Consider the following 17,426-nt stretch of genomic DNA (forward strand, 5'->3'; position numbering starts at 1 on the left):
TACAGATTTCCTCATACAACACCACAGCTCCTCCCTTGGTACTCTGTCATACGCTTTTTCTAAATCAACAAAGACACAATGAAGTTCTTTCTGACCCTCTCTGTACTTTTCCATCAGCATCCTCAAAGCAAAGATGGCATCTGTGGTACTCTTTCTTGGCATGAAACCATACTGCTGCTCACAAATAGTTACCTCTTGTCTAAGTCTAGCTTCCACAACTCTCTCCCAGATCTTCATTGTGTGGCTCATCAACTTAATTCCCCTGTAGTTGTTACAACTCTGTACATCACCCTTGTTCTTAAAAATGGGCACCAGCACACTTCTCCATTCCTCTGGCATTTTCTCACTCTCAACAATGCCATTGAATAATTGAGTCAAAAACCTCACTGCCATCTCACCTAGACATTTCCATACTTCCACTGGTATGTTATCAGGTCCAACTGCCTTCCCTTTCTTCATCCTCTTCAAAGCTTTCCAAACTTCATTCTCATTGATCTTTCCTACTTCCTGATCCACCGTTCCTATGACCTCTACTCTTCTTTCCCTTTCATTCTCTTCATTCATTAGCTCCTCAAAGTACTCCTTCCATCTTCCCATCACACTCTCCTCACTTGTTAGAACATTACCATTCCTATCTTTGACAAGTCTAACCTGCTGCACATCCTTTCCAGCCTGATTCCTCTGTCTGGCCAATCTATACAAGTCCTTCTCTCCTTCCTTCGTGTTCAACCTCTCATCCAACTCCTCATACACCTTCTGCTTTGCCTTTGCTACCTCTCTTTTTGCCTTACGTTTCATCTCCTTATATTCCTGTCTACTTTCGTCAGTCCTGTCAATGTCCCATTTCTTCTTGGCTAACCTCTTCCTTTGAATCGCTTCCTGCACTTCACTATTCCACCACCAGGTTTCCTTATCATCTTTTCTCTGTCCAGATGCCACACCAAGTACCTTCCTACCTGTCTCTCTAATCACTGTTGCTGTAGTAGCCCAGTCATCTGGAAGCTCTTTCTTACCACCCAGAGCCTTTAACAGCTCCTCTCTGAACTCTTCACCACATTCCTCCTTCCTCAGCTTCCACCATTTGGTCTTCTTCTCTGATTTGACACTTTTTCTCTTCTTCACCACAACAGTCATTCTACACACCACCACCCGATGCTGTCTGGCCACGGTCTCCCCTGCCACGATCTTACAGTCCCCAATCTCTGTCAGGTTTCCTCTTCTACACAGAATGTAGTCTACTTGTGAACTCCTTCCTCCACTCTTATAGGTCACCCTATGTTCCTCCCGTTTTTGGAAATAAGTGTTGACTACAGCCATTTCCATCCTCTTGGCAAAATCCACCACCATCTGTCCTTCCTGGTTCCTTTCCTTGACACCAAACCTACCCATCACTTCCTCATCTCCTCTGTTTCCTTCACCAACATGTCCTTTTAGGTCTGCTCCTATCACCACTCTCTCCTCCATGGGAATACTCTCTATCACTTCATCTAGATCCCTCCAGAACTTCTCTTTTTCCTCTTTCTCACAACCAACCTGCGGAGCATAACCACTGACAACATTCAACATCAGACCTTCTACCTCTACCTTCAGACCCATCACCCTATCTGACACTCTTTTCACCTCTACTACGTTCTTTGCTAACTCCTCTTTCAAGACCACCCCTACTCCATTTCTCTTTCTATCCACACCATGGTAAAACAGTTTAAACCCTGCTCCAATGCTGTAAGCCTTGCTGCCCTTCCACTTGGTCTCTTGAACACATAAAACATCTACCTTCCTTCTCTGCATCATGTCAGCCAGCTCTCTACCTTTGCCTGTCATTGTCCCCACATTTAGAGTTGCCACCCTCAGTCCTACACTCTTGACTTTCCTCCTCTCTTTCTGTCTCCTGACACATTTCCCTCCTCGTGGTCTTCGACTAACAGTAGCACAATTTCCATCGGCACCCTGTTTGTCAACAGCACCAGTGGCGGTCGTTGTTAACCCGGGCCTCGACCGATCCGGTATGGTATCTCTTAGATGAACTCGCATGATAGTTTTGGCAAGTGTTTTACGTCGGATGCCCTTCCTGACACAACCCTCACCATTTACCCGGGCTTGGGACCGGCACAAAAGATACACTGGCATGTGTTCCCTAGTGGCTGGTTTCGGCTTTTTTTTTTTATGGTTTTTTTTTAAGTGTTTTTCCTATATGAGGGCGAACATACTATTCACTTTTTCTTTTCAGTGGCATATTAATATGGAATGATGTGAGGTGGTCCTAGGTGTGCGTTTATCAGGGATTTTACAACGGCTTTGAACGCAGCTCAGCCAATCAGATTTTAGGACCGGAACTATCCGTTTTATAATACTGTTTTTAGGGCATCTGTGTGTTTTTTATGTGAGTTTGAGTATCTGTACTGTGACTATTGGGAGCTTTGCTATCTCTGGTTAAAAAAAAAAAAGCCTAGTGGTTAATGTATTAAAAGGTTGTTGCGAACGTGAATGTGAATGTGAATGTGTGTTAGCATAAACATGAAATATCCATTTGATTATTAATGTAGATGTAATGTTACAAGGAGAGAGAACTTTAAAACCTGAAGGATAAAACCTGGCATTTTTACTAAGGATGCCAATAATTCTGGAACTGAATGTACCTGTGTAGTATCAGAAAATCTTTTCAAGATATTTTATTATTATGTATTGTTAATCAGCAGCTGGAACCGAAAGACAACTATCTGGAGATACAGAGTCCAGATTACACAGAATGCCCTGAGGTAAACAATAGGGAGGATCTTGTCAACACACCGCAAACCAGTAAGAGTTTCTGGTTTTATTACATCACTTTCATTTGAGAAGATCTAACCTGGTCCAGATTTAATCACTTATTAGTTCAGTTTTGATCTTTCTAATAGTAATAAAATGATTACTGATATTAGAACACTGACATTAAGTCTAATGTATATGGACTGTTTGAATAAATCAGTGTCTGATAGAAATGATCAGACAGATTAGGTTAGTAAATAATATTAGATTTTATATTCTGGTTCATACAGTGAAAGATAGATTTATGTTCTTCTGTTTATTAGAGCTGAACCTCAAAACCAAACTGATTGAGAAATATAAAAGAATTAATGAAGGAATCTCACAGCCTGGATCATCAGTTCTCCTGGATCAGATCTACACTGAGCTCTACATCACAGAGGGTTCGAGTGGAGACGTCAATAATGAACATGAGGTGAGACAGATTGAAACGACATCCAGGAGACCAACAACACAGGAGAAACCTATTAAATGTAACAACCTCTTTAAAGACACGTCCATCAGAACTGTGCTGACTAAAGGAGTTGCTGGAATTGGAAAAACAGTCTCTGTGCAGAAGTTCATTCTGGACTGGGCTGAAGGAAAAGCCAATCAGGACGTTCTCTTCATGTTCCCACTTCCCTTTAGAGAGCTGAATCTGATGAAGGAGAACCATCTCAGTCTGACTGAGCTTCTTCGTTATTTCTTTCCAGAATTAAAAGAAATAAAATCAATAAACTGCAGCACCTACAAGATAATTTTCATCTTTGATGGTCTGGATGAGTGTCGACTTCCTCTAAACTTCCAGAACAATGAGACTGTGAGGGATGTGACAGAATCAGCCTCAGTGGATGTGCTGCTGACAAACCTCATCAAGGGGAACCTGCTTCCCTCTGCTCTCCTCTGGATCACCTCTCGACCAGCTGCAGCCAATCAGATCCCTCCTGAGTGTGTAGTCCAGGTAACAGAGGTACGAGGGTTCAGTGATCCTCAGAAAGAGGAGTACTTCAGGAAGAGGATCAGTGATGAGGACCTGGCCAGTACAATCATCAAACACATAAAGTCATCAAGAAGCCTCTACATCATGTGTCACATTCCAGTGTTCTGCTGGATTTCAGCCTCTGTTCTAGAGAGAATGCTGGGTGAAGCAGAGGGTGGAGAGATCCCCAAAACTCTGACTCAAATGTTCACCCACTTCCTGATCTTTCAGATCAAACACAAGGAACAAAAGTACCATGGGAAATGTGACCCTGACCCTCATCAGACCACAGAGGCGATACTGGCACTGGGAAAACTGGCTTTCCAACAGCTGGAGAAAGGAAACCTGATCTTCTATGAAGAAGACCTGAGAGAGTGTGGTATTGATGTCAGAGAAGTGTCAGTGTACTCAGGAGTGTGCACCCAGATCTTCAGAGAGGAGTTGGGGTTACACCTGGGGAAGGTCTTCAGCTTTGTTCATCTGAGCGTCCAGGAGTTTCTGGCTGCTTTATTTGCATTTATTTGTTTCATCAGCAAAAATCCAACAGAACAACAAACCACTGATCTGTCTGATCTGTTCACGAAGTCCAGCATGTCTGATTTCCTCAAGAGTGCAGTGGACAAGGCTTTACAGTGTGAGAATGGACACCTGGACCTTTTCCTTCGTTTCCTTCTGGGTCTCTCTCTGGAGTCCAATCAGACTCTCATACGAGACCTACTGACACAGACAGGAAGTAGCTCTCACAGTAAAGAGGAAACTGTTAAGTACATCAAGGAGAAGATCGGGGAGAATCCCTCACCAGAGAAATCCATCAATCTGTTCCACTGTCTGAATGAACTGAATGATCATTCTCTAGTGGAGGAGGTCCAGACTTACCTGAACAGTTGTAAACACTATAGTTCTGGTTGTCTCAGTAGAACAAGTCTCTCTCCTGCTCAGTGGTCAGCACTGGTGTTTGTGTTGCTGAACTCAGAAGAAGATCTGGAGGAGTTTAATTTGAGGAAATATTACAGATCAGATGAATGTCTTCTGAAGCTGCTGCCAGTCGTGAAAGAATCCAGAAGAGCTGAGTAAGTATTTTCTTCATTAATATCACAGCAGCAGCTTTTTACTGTTATTATAAATGTAGTGCAGCAACATGAAGATGCTGAAATGCATGATTCTGTACTGGAAATCACTGCATGGACTCAGAAACACTTCCAGAAATCGTCTATCAATTTAGTTCGCTGTGCAATCCACAGACGTGAGTTAAAGCTGTATCATGAAGCCTTATGTAAACACAATCCAGAAACATCACCGTCCCCTCTGGGCCAAAGTTAATTTAAAATAGACTAAAACAAAATAAAAAACTGTTCTGTGGTCAGATTAATCAAAACTAGAAATTCATTATGGAAACCACAGATGCCGTGTTCTTCACACTCAAGAGGGGAGGGAGGGACGATCCAGTTTCTTATCAGCGCTCAGTTTATAAACCTGCATCTCTGATGGGGTTGCATTAGTACACATCTGGACAGTCACTATCAAAGCTAAACAGAATACAGATGTTATAGAACAACATTTACTCCCATCCAGATAACGTCTCTTTCAGAGACGGCCTTGTTTTTTTCAGCAAGACAATGTTAAACCACATACTGCATCCATCCAATCATCCATCAGACTGAACTGGTGAACCTAACTGCAGTACAGACCTTTCACCAATAGTTTTTAGTTATTAGAATTGTAACGTCATGTTTTACACTCTTGGTTACATTCATGACAGGAGCGGTAGTTACTCATTACACAAGATTCATCAGTTCACAAGTTTAATATCAAACACAGTCATGAACTATTTAGTGTCTCTAATTCACCTCACATGCACGTCTTTGTACTGTGGAAGGAAACCGGAGCACTCGGAGTAAAACCACGCAGAAGAGAGAAAACATGCAAACTCCACACAGAAAGGGCTCGGACCACCCCACCTGAAGATCGAACCCAGGACCTTCTTGCTGTGAGGTAACAGTGCAGTGAAACATTTGGTGCATCATGAAATAAAAAAAATCTGCCACTTTGCCACTTTACTTCCAAGGTGTTGAGCTGATGGTTTTCCTCTGATTTTGAAGGAAAGCATGATGTTCTTTTATCTGCTGCACTAAGTTTCCTTGGTCGACCTCTACAATCCTCAGTGTTGCTCTTTTCTTTGTGCTTCTTCATAAGAGCTTGGAACTCCAGTCTGTTTTGAAATCTTTGCTTAAGAGAGACCTGCTGATGCAGCATAACAACCCTGTGTCTTGTTGCTGTGCTCTGTGTCTTATCATGGTGTTTGACCTGTGACATGAAGCTGTGTTCCACAACCTCACCTTTGTAGCAGAGTTTGGCTGTTCCTCACCCAGTTTTAAACCTCCTACACAACTGGTTCTGTATCAGATAATGACTGTGTTTCCACCTACAGTGGGGAAAATTAGTATTTGATACACTGCCGATTTTGCAAGTTTTCCCACCTACAAAGAATGGAGAGGCCTGTAATTTTTATCTTAGGGACACTTCAACTGTGAGAGACAGAATCTTAAAAAAAATCCAGATAATCACATTGTATGATTTTTAAATAATTAATTTGCATTTTATTGCATGAAATAAGTATTTGATACAATAGAAAAACAGAACTTAATATTTGGTACAGAAACCTTTACAGAGGTCAGTCGTTTCCTGTAGTTCTTGACCAAGTTTGCACACACTGCAGCAGGGATTTTGGCCCACTCCTCCATACAGATCTTCTCCAGATCTCTCAGGTTTCGGGGCTGTCGCTGAGCAACATTGAGTTTCAGCTTCCTCCAAAGATTTTCTATTGGGCCACTCCAGGACCTTGAACTGCTTCTTACGGAGCCACTCCTTAGTTGCCCTGGCTGTGTGTTTCGGGTCATTGTCATGCTGGAAGACCCAGCCATGACCCATCTTCAATGCTCTTACTGAGGGAAGGAGGTTGTTGGCCAAAATCTCGCTATACATGACCCCATCCATCCTCCCTTCAATACGGTGCAGTCGTCCTGTCCCTTTCGCAGAAAAGCACCCCCAAAGTATGATGTTTCCACCCCCATGCTTCATGGTTGGGACGGTTGTACTCATCCTCCTTCTTCCTCCAAACACGGCGAGTGGAGTTGATACCAAAAAGCTCTATTTTGGTCTCATCTGACCACATGACCTTCTCCCATGCCTCCTCTGGATCATCCAGATGGTCATTGATGATCTTCAAACAGGCCTTGGCATGTGCTGGCGTGAGCAGGGGGACCTTGCGTGCCCTGCAGGATTTTAGTATTTCACAGTAGTGTGTTACTGATGGTAATCTTTGAGACTGTGGTCCCAGCACTCTTCAGGTCATTGACCAGGTCCTCCCGTGTGGTTCTGGGCTGATTCCTGACCTTTCTCAGGATCATCCTTACCCCACGAGGTGAGATCTTGCATGGAGCAGCAGACCAAGGAAGATTGACAGTCATCTTGTGTTTCTTTCATTTTCTAATAATTGCACCAACAGTTGTTGCCTTCTCACCAAGCTGCTTGCTATTGTCCTGTAGCCCATCCCAGCCTTGTGCAGGTCTACAATTTTGTCCCTGGTGTCCTTAGACGGCCTTTTGGTCTTGGTCATGGTGGAGAGGTAAGAGTGTGATTGATTGAACTTGTAACCTGTATAAAAGACACCTGTCCACACACTCAAACAGGTGCAATAAATACAGGTAATGAGTGCAGAATAGGAGGAGCTTCTTAAAGAAAAACTAACAGGTCTGTGAGAGCCAGAATTCTTGCTGGTTGGTAGGTGATCAATTCAATTCAACTTTATTGTCATTATACAATACAGAGTTGTACAGTATAACAAAACACTGCCAGGCTACATCTCCAGTGCGACAACAAAAGACAATAGTGCAAAGACAATGGATGATGGGATGGGGGAGGTTACCAAAAAATTCCATACATAAGGTGCATAGACAAGTTGCAAAGACAAACAAGGTGCAAGAGCAATACAAGTTGCATAGACAAGGTGCATATACATATACAGACATGAGGTAGGTTTAGGTAACATTTTGAGGTAAAATTTGAGGTAGTGGATTTAGCAGCACAAAGTGCAAGTGCAATGAGTTTATTGTGCAGGGTTAGGTAGTGGCAGTCATAAGGTAGGTTATGTCCTGGTAGTTGTTGTAGGAGTGACCAGTTTAACCGCTCGTGGGTAGAAACTGTTCTTTAGTCTGGTGGTTCTGGCTCGAATTGTCCGGTACCTCTTTCCAGATGGCAGTGGCTGGAACAGGAAGTGGCTGGGGTGTGTGGGGTCAAAGTACCAGTGCCGTACCAGACCATGATGCAGCTTGTCAGGATGCTCTCCACAGTGGATCTGTAGAAGTTACAGAGAAGCTTCTGTGGCAGGTTGACTCTCCTCAGCCTACGAAGAAAGTGGAGATGTTGTTGTGCCTTTTTGATGACATGTGATGTGTTAAGTGACCAGGTGAGATCCTTAGCTATGTGGACGCCAAGGAACTTGAAGTTGCTCACTCTTTTCACCGTTGTCCCCCGATGCTCAGTGGTGTGTGCACTCTGAAGTCGATGACCATCTCCTTGGTCTTGCTAACATTGAGGGAGATGTTGTTAGCAGTGCTCCACTCTGTGAGCATCCTCACTTCCTCCCTGTACAGTCTCTCATCATCGTTGGTGATTCTGCCGATTACTGTGATGTCATTGGCAAACTTGATGATGGTGTTGGAGCTGTGTTTTGAGATGCAGTCGTATGTGTACAGTGTGTACAGCATAGGTGAGAGGACGCATCCTTGTGGGCATCCTGTGCTGAGTGTGAGGACAGGGGAGGTTTGGTCACCCATCCTAACAGATTGTGGTCTGGAGGTAAGAAAGTCCATAATCCAGCTGCATATTGTGTGACTAATCCCAAGGGTGCTCAGTTTGGAGACCAGTCTGGATGGGATGATGGTGTTAAAGGCAGAACTGCAGTCAATAAACAACGTCCTGACGTATGTGTTAACTCCATCCAGGTGAGTGAGGAGAGTGCGGTGTGCATTGCCAGAGAAACTGCGTAATCTGTAGATCTGTTGGCGCGGTAGGCAAACTGATGAGTGTCCAAGGTGCTAGGAAGACTACTCTTTATATGACCCAAGATCAGTCTCTCGAAGCTCTTCATCACTATGGGTGTGAGAGCGATGGGGCGGTAGTCATTCATACATGTGATGCTGGACTTCTTTGGGACTGGTATGATGGTGGTGGTTTTTGAAACAGGCAGGAACAGTAGACTGTGCCAGGGAAAAGTTGAAGATGTCTGTAAGGGTGGCAGCCAGCTGGTTGGCACATGCCTTCAGGACCCATCCTGGAATGCCATCTGGACCTGTTGCTTTCCGGGTTGGCACCCTCATCAGTGCTCTTCTCACTTCGTCTGTAGCTAGAATGAGTGCTGGCTCTTCTTTGGAAAAAGGCACGGCAGACATGGTTGGTTGAGCCTGAGCAGTGGTCTCTAAGCAGGCGTAGAAGGTGTTCAGTTCGGCAGGGAGTGAGGCGTCTGTAGTCTCCAAGTTACTGACTTTGCTCTTGTAGTCTGTGATTACTTGTATCCCTTGCCACATGCGTCGGGGGTCTGAATTGGTGTTGAAGTGAGCTGCAACTTGTGTGCTGTACTTGTGTTCAGCAGCCTTGATGCCGACCCTCAGGTTACATCTAGCAGTCTTGAGTTCTTTGGGGTTGCCAGATTTAAAAGCTGCATCCCGTTCTTTCAGTAGTCTGCGGACTTCGCTGTTCATCCATGGTTTTGGTTTGGAAATGTGCGGATTTGCTTTGTTTGAGTCACATCATCTACACATTTCTGGATGAAGCCAGTGACAGATTATGCATATTCATTTACATCAGTCAGACAGTCACTGGTGGCTGCAGTTTTAAACATATCCCAGTCCGTGTACTCAAATCAGTCCTGCAATACTGATTCTGCCCCTTCAGGCCACACACGCATAGTTCTCACTGTAGTTTTAACCCGTTTCAGTAGCTGTTGGTATGTGGGCTTCATCAGTAGCGATATGTGATCACTCTTTCCGAATGGAGGCAGTGGGATGGAGCTGTAGGCATCCTTCACATTCGTGTAGACGTGATCCAGCATGTTTTTCCCTCGTGTCAGACAGAGGAAGTGCTGATGGAACTTTGAAAGCACTGTTCTAAGATCAGTCTGATTGAAGTCCCCTGCGATGATGAGTGCAGCCTCCGGGTGGCGAAACTGATGCTTGTTGATAGCATTAGCTAACGTAGCTAGCGCTAGCTTAGTGTCGCTTTGTGGGGGTATGTAAACAGACACCACGATTAGTACAGTAAATTCCTGGGGGAGGTAATACGGTCTGCATCTTACCACCATAAACTCCAGGTCAGGAGAACAGTAGTGATCCACAACAGCTGAGTTGTTACACCATCGGTCATTCACGAACACACATAATCCTCCGCCCTTTGTTTTAAGCGATGCAGCTGTACGGTCCGCATGATGTGCTGTTAGCCCTTGTAGCATGATAGCCGAGTCTGGTAGTCTGCTGTGAAGCCAGGTTTCCGTAAAAATAAAAACACAACAGTTCCTGGTTTGGCGATCTGTCATGAGCCTGAGTTTCAGTTAATCCAGTTTGTTGTCAAGAAAACGGATGTAACGAATAATGTTTGTCGGTCGTAGACAATGCTTGTCTTGCACATCGTGGACAAAAATAAGAAATATATATATACATTAAATACACTAAATACACAAATAATGCTACACGTTAGCAGGAGAGGTAGCCCAGCTGCTGCCGCCACCAGTGCCGCCACTATAGAAATAATACTTATTTCATGCAATAAAATACAAATTAATCATTTAAAAATCATACAATGTGTATTAGGAGACCTTCGGTAGCTGGTGAATGCACCCCGAGTTCCCAACGAAGCAGGTCTTACAGAGCCAAGCGAACAAAGGCTTTAAATAGGAGGAGGACTAATTAGAGCTGATCACCTGCAGCTGCGGGGCTGGTTATTTAAGCCAGCTCTGTGCAGCAGCGGGTGTCGCACCTTTTGTTTGTTTCCCTGTTCTCAAGTGGCAGCTCGTCCATGCTCTTTATAGGTTTAGACGGTATCCCCTGGTGGCATACGCCATTCGGGTGTGTAGACTGCAAGGTCGAGGTACTTGTCTTTATTTTGCCTTTTAGGATTAGCGTGGTGCGACGCCGTGCAGCCCTTGCGCTGCTTTTTGTTTAATCGGTTAGCATTAGCGGTGCTGCTACACAGCAAGCGATAGTGCTTGGTTCAGTATCCGTGCAACCTCTAGTATCTAAATACGCCGTTAAGCATTCGGCTCTTGCGCTGTATTCCCCGGTTCGAATCCGCACTCAGCCTGTCTAAACTAACTCTTAAATCTCTCTCTCTTCAGATCGGCGAACTTCCTCAGCTGCAACCCTCAGCGAAGTAGACGCTGAGCGCGTTCATTGCTAGCCTTCCGCTGTGCTGATGCTAGCGATTACCGGGAGTTATCTTCTCCCGAGTTCCTACGCTGTAGCGCCTTAAGCGCTCTGCCACTCTCATTCATCCGCGCTGTTATAGCGCGGCGACAACGCGCCCGGTTAGTACCTGGAAGACCGGGGTTCGCGCCCAACTGTACTATTTTCTCTTTTTGCTTTTTCCTGCAGCCTCAGCGGCGCCATCGGACTTCCCGGTTGGTTTTTGTTTTCTCATTTTTTCTTCTGTTTTTTTGTTTATTTCGAATAAAAAAATAAAATATTTATTTATTTTGGGTTCTGCATTTGAGTCCTCCTTTCCCCACGTGACAGAAAGGTGCGACCACTCATGGACTCAGCGGAACCCACACCCGTCTCTGACGTGCTGGGCAGGCATGAGGTAGCCCTCACCGAGTTGGCGCAGCGCGTAGCCACGCTCACTCAACATGTGTCAACTTCAGGGACCACTCCAAATCCCGTAACCCACTCGGGGGAGTTTACTACCTGCGACACGCCCATCCCTCCCCCCGAGAGACACTCGGGAGAAGCGAAAAAGTGTTGCGGATTTCTCCTTCAATGCTCGTTAGCGTTTGAACAGCAACCGTCTCGCTACCCCACAGAGCGTTCAAAGGTGGCCTATATCATTTCCCTTCTCACTGGAAGGGCATTGGAATGGGCTACCGCCCTTTGGGAGCAAAACGCTCCAGAATGTTCGTCTGAAAGCTCCTTTAAGGAGGCTCTTAAGGAGACATTTTTTCACCCTACGGGGGGCCCGAGAGGCGGGCCTACGCCTTCTCGAACTCACCCAAGGTGGTCGCTCAGTAGCTGACTATGTTATTGAGTTTCGAACGCTAGCAGCAGAGTTGTGGTAAGGGGCCCTTACCGCTATTTTCCATCGCGGCCTTTCCGATAAGGTAAAGGATGAGCTGGCCACTAGAGATCCTCCTACCACCCTTTAGGCCTTTTACACGCTGGCCATGTCCATAGACACCCGGCTTCGCCAGCGAGCGCGGGAACAGGGTTCCTGTCCTCCGTTTGCTCGCTCGTTGGTCCCTCCTAGCTCCCCTCCGCACAATCCCGATCCCGAACCCATGCAATTGGGGTCGACACGACCTGACACCCCTCAGGCGTCAGGTTCCCGCTCCAGACCCCGACAACCGTTAAACTAGTAGGCCGCTCTCGAACCAGGGAATCGAGAGAGGGCCAAACTAGCATCCCTGGTCATGGCCTGTTTTTATCGGTCCAATTGTCTTGGGGCTCGGGAAACACAAACCTCAAGGTCTGTGTAGATTCGGGAACGGTAGAGAGCTTCATCGACATCGATCTGGTACGCAGGCTGGGGATAGAGGTCCAACCACTAACCAAGTCGGTCTCGGTCCATGCTGTTGATGGTCGAGCCGTAGCGGGCAGCTCGATTACCCATCGGACGCAGCCCTTGACGTTGCGTCTGAAGGACCACGAGGAACGGATCACCTTCTTAGTGACTCACGTTCTTCACCCTCAGGTGGTCCTGGGATTTTCGTGGCTGCAAAGACACAACCCCCAGATCGACTGGGCCACCGGGTCAATCTTCATTTGGGGAACACGGTGTAGAGATTCGTGCTTGCTTCAGGCCGGCACGAATCTCAAACCGCCAGTACCACAAATGGAGACCCTGGATTTGGCCACAGTTCTTCCTGTGTATCATGATCTTCAGGAGGTTTTTAACAAGTCCAGGGCGCGGGACTTGCCCCCCCACAGACCGTTTGACTGCGCCATAAACCTGTTGCCCGGCACTACCCCTCCTAGGGGGCGCCTTCTCTTGCTCTCCGGTCCGGAGAAGGTTGCCATGGAGACATACGTGCGCGAGGCGCTCAAACAGGGGTTCATTCGTCCTTCTTCCTCCCCGACCAGGGCGGGGTTCTTTTTTGTTGGCAAGAAGAACGGTAACTTGCGCCCCTGTGTTGATTATCGCGGTGTAAATGCCATTACGATCAAGGATCAGTACCCGCTGCCGCTGATGGCCATGGCTTTCGAAGTCCTTCAGCGAGCATCAATTTTTACAAAGCCCGACTTACGCAGCGCGTACAGCCTGATCCGGATCAGGCAGGGGGACGAGTGGAAGACTGTGTTCATTACGTCTTCCAGAGATTCATCAATGAGGTCCTACGGGAGACCCTTGATAAGTTCGTCTACGTTTACCTAGACGATATTCTCATTTTTAGTTGATCCATCGACGAACATATAGGGCATGTCCGACGGGTTCTCCAGCTCTTGCTCGAACACCATCTTTTCGTCAAGCTGGAGAAGTCCGTCTTTCACGCCCCTTCAGTTTCGTTCCTAGGGTTCATAGTGTCACAGGGCGCCCTTCGCATGGATCCGGCTAAAATTAAAGCTGTGGAGAGCTGGCCAACACCAAGTTCTGTTCGCCAAATGCAAAGGTTTTTGGGCTTTGCAAACTTTTTTAGGCGATTTATCAAGAACTTTAGCACTGTCGCTGCGCCACTAACAGCCCTTACTGGTAAGGGGCCTTTTAAATGGTCAGTCCAGGCCCAACAAGCCTTTGACAGACTAAAAGCTCTCTTGACAACTGCTCCTGTTTTGCAGTTGCCTGACCCTGAGGAGTCATTCGTGGTTAAAGTGGATGCCTCGCACCTCCTGACTCCAGCTGAGCGGAATTACCCGGTCGGAGACAGGGAACTTTTAGCCATTAAGTTGGCTTTAGAGGAGTGGCGACACTGGCTCGAGGGAGCCAAACATCCTTTTCTTGTCTGGACTGATCACAAGAACTTGTCGTTCATCCAGCAAGTCAAAAGGATGAACTCGCGTCAGGCACGGTGGTCCTTATTTTTCGGTAGGTTCCACTTTACGCTGTTGTATAGACCAGGGTCCAAGAACGCTAAACTGGATGCCCTGTCTAGACAGTGGGAACAAACCAGGCTGGAGACCGAGCCTGATTCCGTGATTCCCTCGACCCAGATAGCTGCCCCAGTCACTTGGGGCATTTCAAAGGTCAAACGGGACGCCCAAAGGGCCGAACCCGACCCCGGTGGCGGACCTCCTGACAGGCTGTATGTACCTACTACTGTACGGCGTCAGGTTTTCGAGTGGGCTCATGCCTCTCCTTTTGTGGCGCAGCCAGGCGTGACTAAGTCCCTGGTTTTGCTGCGCCGAAAATTTTGGTGGCCGGGGATGGAGAATCAGGTACGTGACTACGTCCATGCCTGCACTGTGTGCGCTCAGAACAAGAGCCCCAGGGAGCGCCCACGAGGCCTTCTCCATCCGTTGCCAATACCTGCAAGACCGTGGTCCCATATCGCTCTAGATTTTGTAACAGGCTTGCCAAAGTCTAGAGGGTTCACGGCGGTTTTGGTAATTGTCGACCGGTTTACCAAGTCTTGCCTGTTTATCCCTCTGCCCAAGCTACCATCCACCATGGGCACTGCGCAAATCATCCTGCAACATGTGGTGAGAGCGCATGGGGTCCCTTCAGACATTGTGTCTGATAGGGGCCCGCAGTTTGTGAGCCAGTGCTGGCGGGCCTTCTGCCAACTCATTGGCGCCAAGGCCAGCTTATCCTCGGGGTATCACCCCGAGTCGAATGGGCAATCGGAAAGGCTTATCCAGGATATGAGCAAAATGCTCAGGTGCCTGACGGCAGGGAATCCGGCCACGTGGTCGGATAAATTATTGTGGGCTGAATTTGCTCACAATACCCTGCATCACTCGGCGATAGGAATGTCACCGTTTGAAGCTCAGTTCGGGTACCCTCCTCCACTCTTTCCTGAGCAGGAGCAGCAAGTAGCAGTCCCGTCTGTACAGCTTAATGTCCGCCACTGCCGCGCCGCCTGGCGTAAAGCAAGGCAGGCACTTGTGGCCACCCAACGCTCCATGAAGCACATTGCTGACCGCAGGCGGCAGCTGGCTCTCACCTTCCGGCCGGGCCAACGTGTCCTTGTGTCGATGAGGGATCTCCCCGTCAGAGGTGCCCCTCACAAGTTGGCACCCAGGTACATTGGCCCGTTTAAGGTTGTCAGGCGGATCAACCCGGTGACCTATAGGTTGGAGCTTCCTCCCAGGATGAAAGTGCATCCAACCTTTCACGTCTCCCAACTCCGACCATTTATGTGCGGGGTATTTTTACCCCCTCCCCAGCCTCCCACCCCTCGTATCATCCAGGGTGCTCCTGCCTTCACAGTCCGCCGCCTGCTGGATTGCAGGAAGGTTCAGGGTAGCACCCAGTACTTGGTGGATTGAGGAACGTTCATGGGTACCGGCTCGGCAGATCCTGGACTCTGAACTGATCCGCGAGTTCCGCCGGAACTGCGCTGTATTCCCCGGTTCGAATCCGCACTCAGCCTGTCTATACTAACTTTTAAATCTCTCTCTTTTCAGATCGGCAAACTTCCTCAGCTGCGACCCTCAGCGAAGTAGACGCCGATCGCCTTCATTCCTAGCCTTCCGCTGTGCTGGGGCTAGCGATTACCGGGAGTTATCTTCTCCCGAGTTCCTACGCTGTAGCGCCTTAAGCGCTCTGCCACTCTCATTCACCCGCGCTGTTATAGCGCGGCGACAACGCGCCTGGTTAGTACTTGGAAGACCAGGGTTCGCGCCCAACTGTACTATTTTCTCTTTTTGCTTTTTCCTTTGCCTGCAGCCTCAGTGGCGCCATCGGACTGCCCAATTGGTTTTTTTTGTTTTCTCATTTTTTCTTCTGTTTTTTGTTTATTTCGAATTTAAAAATAAAATATTTATTTATTTTAAGTTCTGTAATTGAGTCCTCCTTTCCCCACGTGACAATGTGATTATCTGAAAATTTTTTTTAGATTCTGTCTCTCACAGTTGAAGTGTAACTACGATAACAATTACAGGCCTCTCCATTCTTTGTAGGTGGGAAAACTTGCAAATTCGGCGGTGTATCAAATACTTATTTTCCCCCCTGTACAGATATATTGATTCATGCATTCATTTTTACCTTTGCAGGGAAACACAGACTCACATATTTACTTTTAAAAGAGTAAATCCACCTTCTGCATGTTTTGTTGAGCTGGAGGAAATGAATTAGGACTTTAACTTCAAACATTAAAACAAAAAGTGTGGATGTGGGTGTGTGTGTGTGTGTGTGTGTGTGTGTGTGTGTGTGTGTGTGTGTGTGTGTATGTGTATAAATAATCTGATGATTCATCTTTTCTTTCTCAGGTTGGAACGTTGTTCTCTAACAGGTGAAAGTTGTGCAGCTCTGTCCTCAGTTCTCAGTTCAAACTCCAACAATCTGAGAGATCTGAACCTGAGTTACAATAAGCTGCAGGATTCAGGAGTGAAGCTGCTCTCTGCTGCACTGAAGAATCCACACTGTACACTGGAGATACTGAGGTGAGATTATAACACACACACTGTACACTGGAGATACTGATGTGAGATTATAGCACACACACACACACACACACACACACTGTACACTGGAGATACTGAGGTGAGATTATAACACACACACACACACACACACACACACACACACACACACACACACACACTGTACACTGGAGATACTGATGTGAGATTATAGCACACACACACACACACACACACTGTACACTGGAGATACTGAGGTGAGATTATAACACACACACACACACACACACACACACTACACTGGAGATACTGAGGTGAGATTATAACACACACACACACACACACACACACACACACTGTAAAGTGGAGATACTGAGGTGAGATTATAACACACACTGTAAACTGGAGATACTGAGGTGAGATTATAACACACACACACACACACACACACACACACACACACTGTAAACTGGAGATACTGAGGTGAGATTATAACACACACACACACACTGTAAACTGGAGATACTGAGGTGAGATTATAACACACACACACACACACACACTGTACACTGGAGATACTGAGGTGAGATTATAACACACACACACACACACACACACACACACACACACTGTACACTGGAGATACTGATGTGAGATTATAGCACACACACACACACACACACTGTACACTGGAGATACTGAGGTGAGATTATAACACACACACACACACACACACACACACTACACTGGAGATACTGAGGTGAGATTATAACACACACACACACACACACACACACACACACACACTGTAAAGTGGAGATACTGAGGTGAGATTATAACACACACTGTAAACTGGAGATACTGAGGTGAGATTATAACACACA

General features: G+C 46.7%; 1 protein-coding gene across 1 annotated transcript in view; it reads left to right on the forward strand.

Moving 5' to 3' along the window:
* The first annotated feature begins 3,049 nt into the window (after nt 1–3,049).
* LOC134310705 (NLR family CARD domain-containing protein 3-like) overlaps nt 3,050–17,426 on the forward strand; it is a 32,178-nt gene continuing 17,801 nt past the window's right edge. Inside the window, exons 1-3 of the mRNA XM_062992333.1 lie at nt 3,050–4,234; nt 4,346–4,830; nt 16,390–16,563. Coding sequence (XP_062848403.1) covers nt 3,050–4,234; nt 4,346–4,830; nt 16,390–16,563 — 1,844 coding nt within the window. The remainder of the gene's footprint in view (nt 4,235–4,345; nt 4,831–16,389; nt 16,564–17,426) is intronic.

The sequence above is a fragment of the Trichomycterus rosablanca genome, chromosome 3, assembly GCF_030014385.1.
Source record: "Trichomycterus rosablanca isolate fTriRos1 chromosome 3, fTriRos1.hap1, whole genome shotgun sequence".
Classification (NCBI taxonomy): Eukaryota; Metazoa; Chordata; class Actinopteri; order Siluriformes; family Trichomycteridae; genus Trichomycterus; species Trichomycterus rosablanca.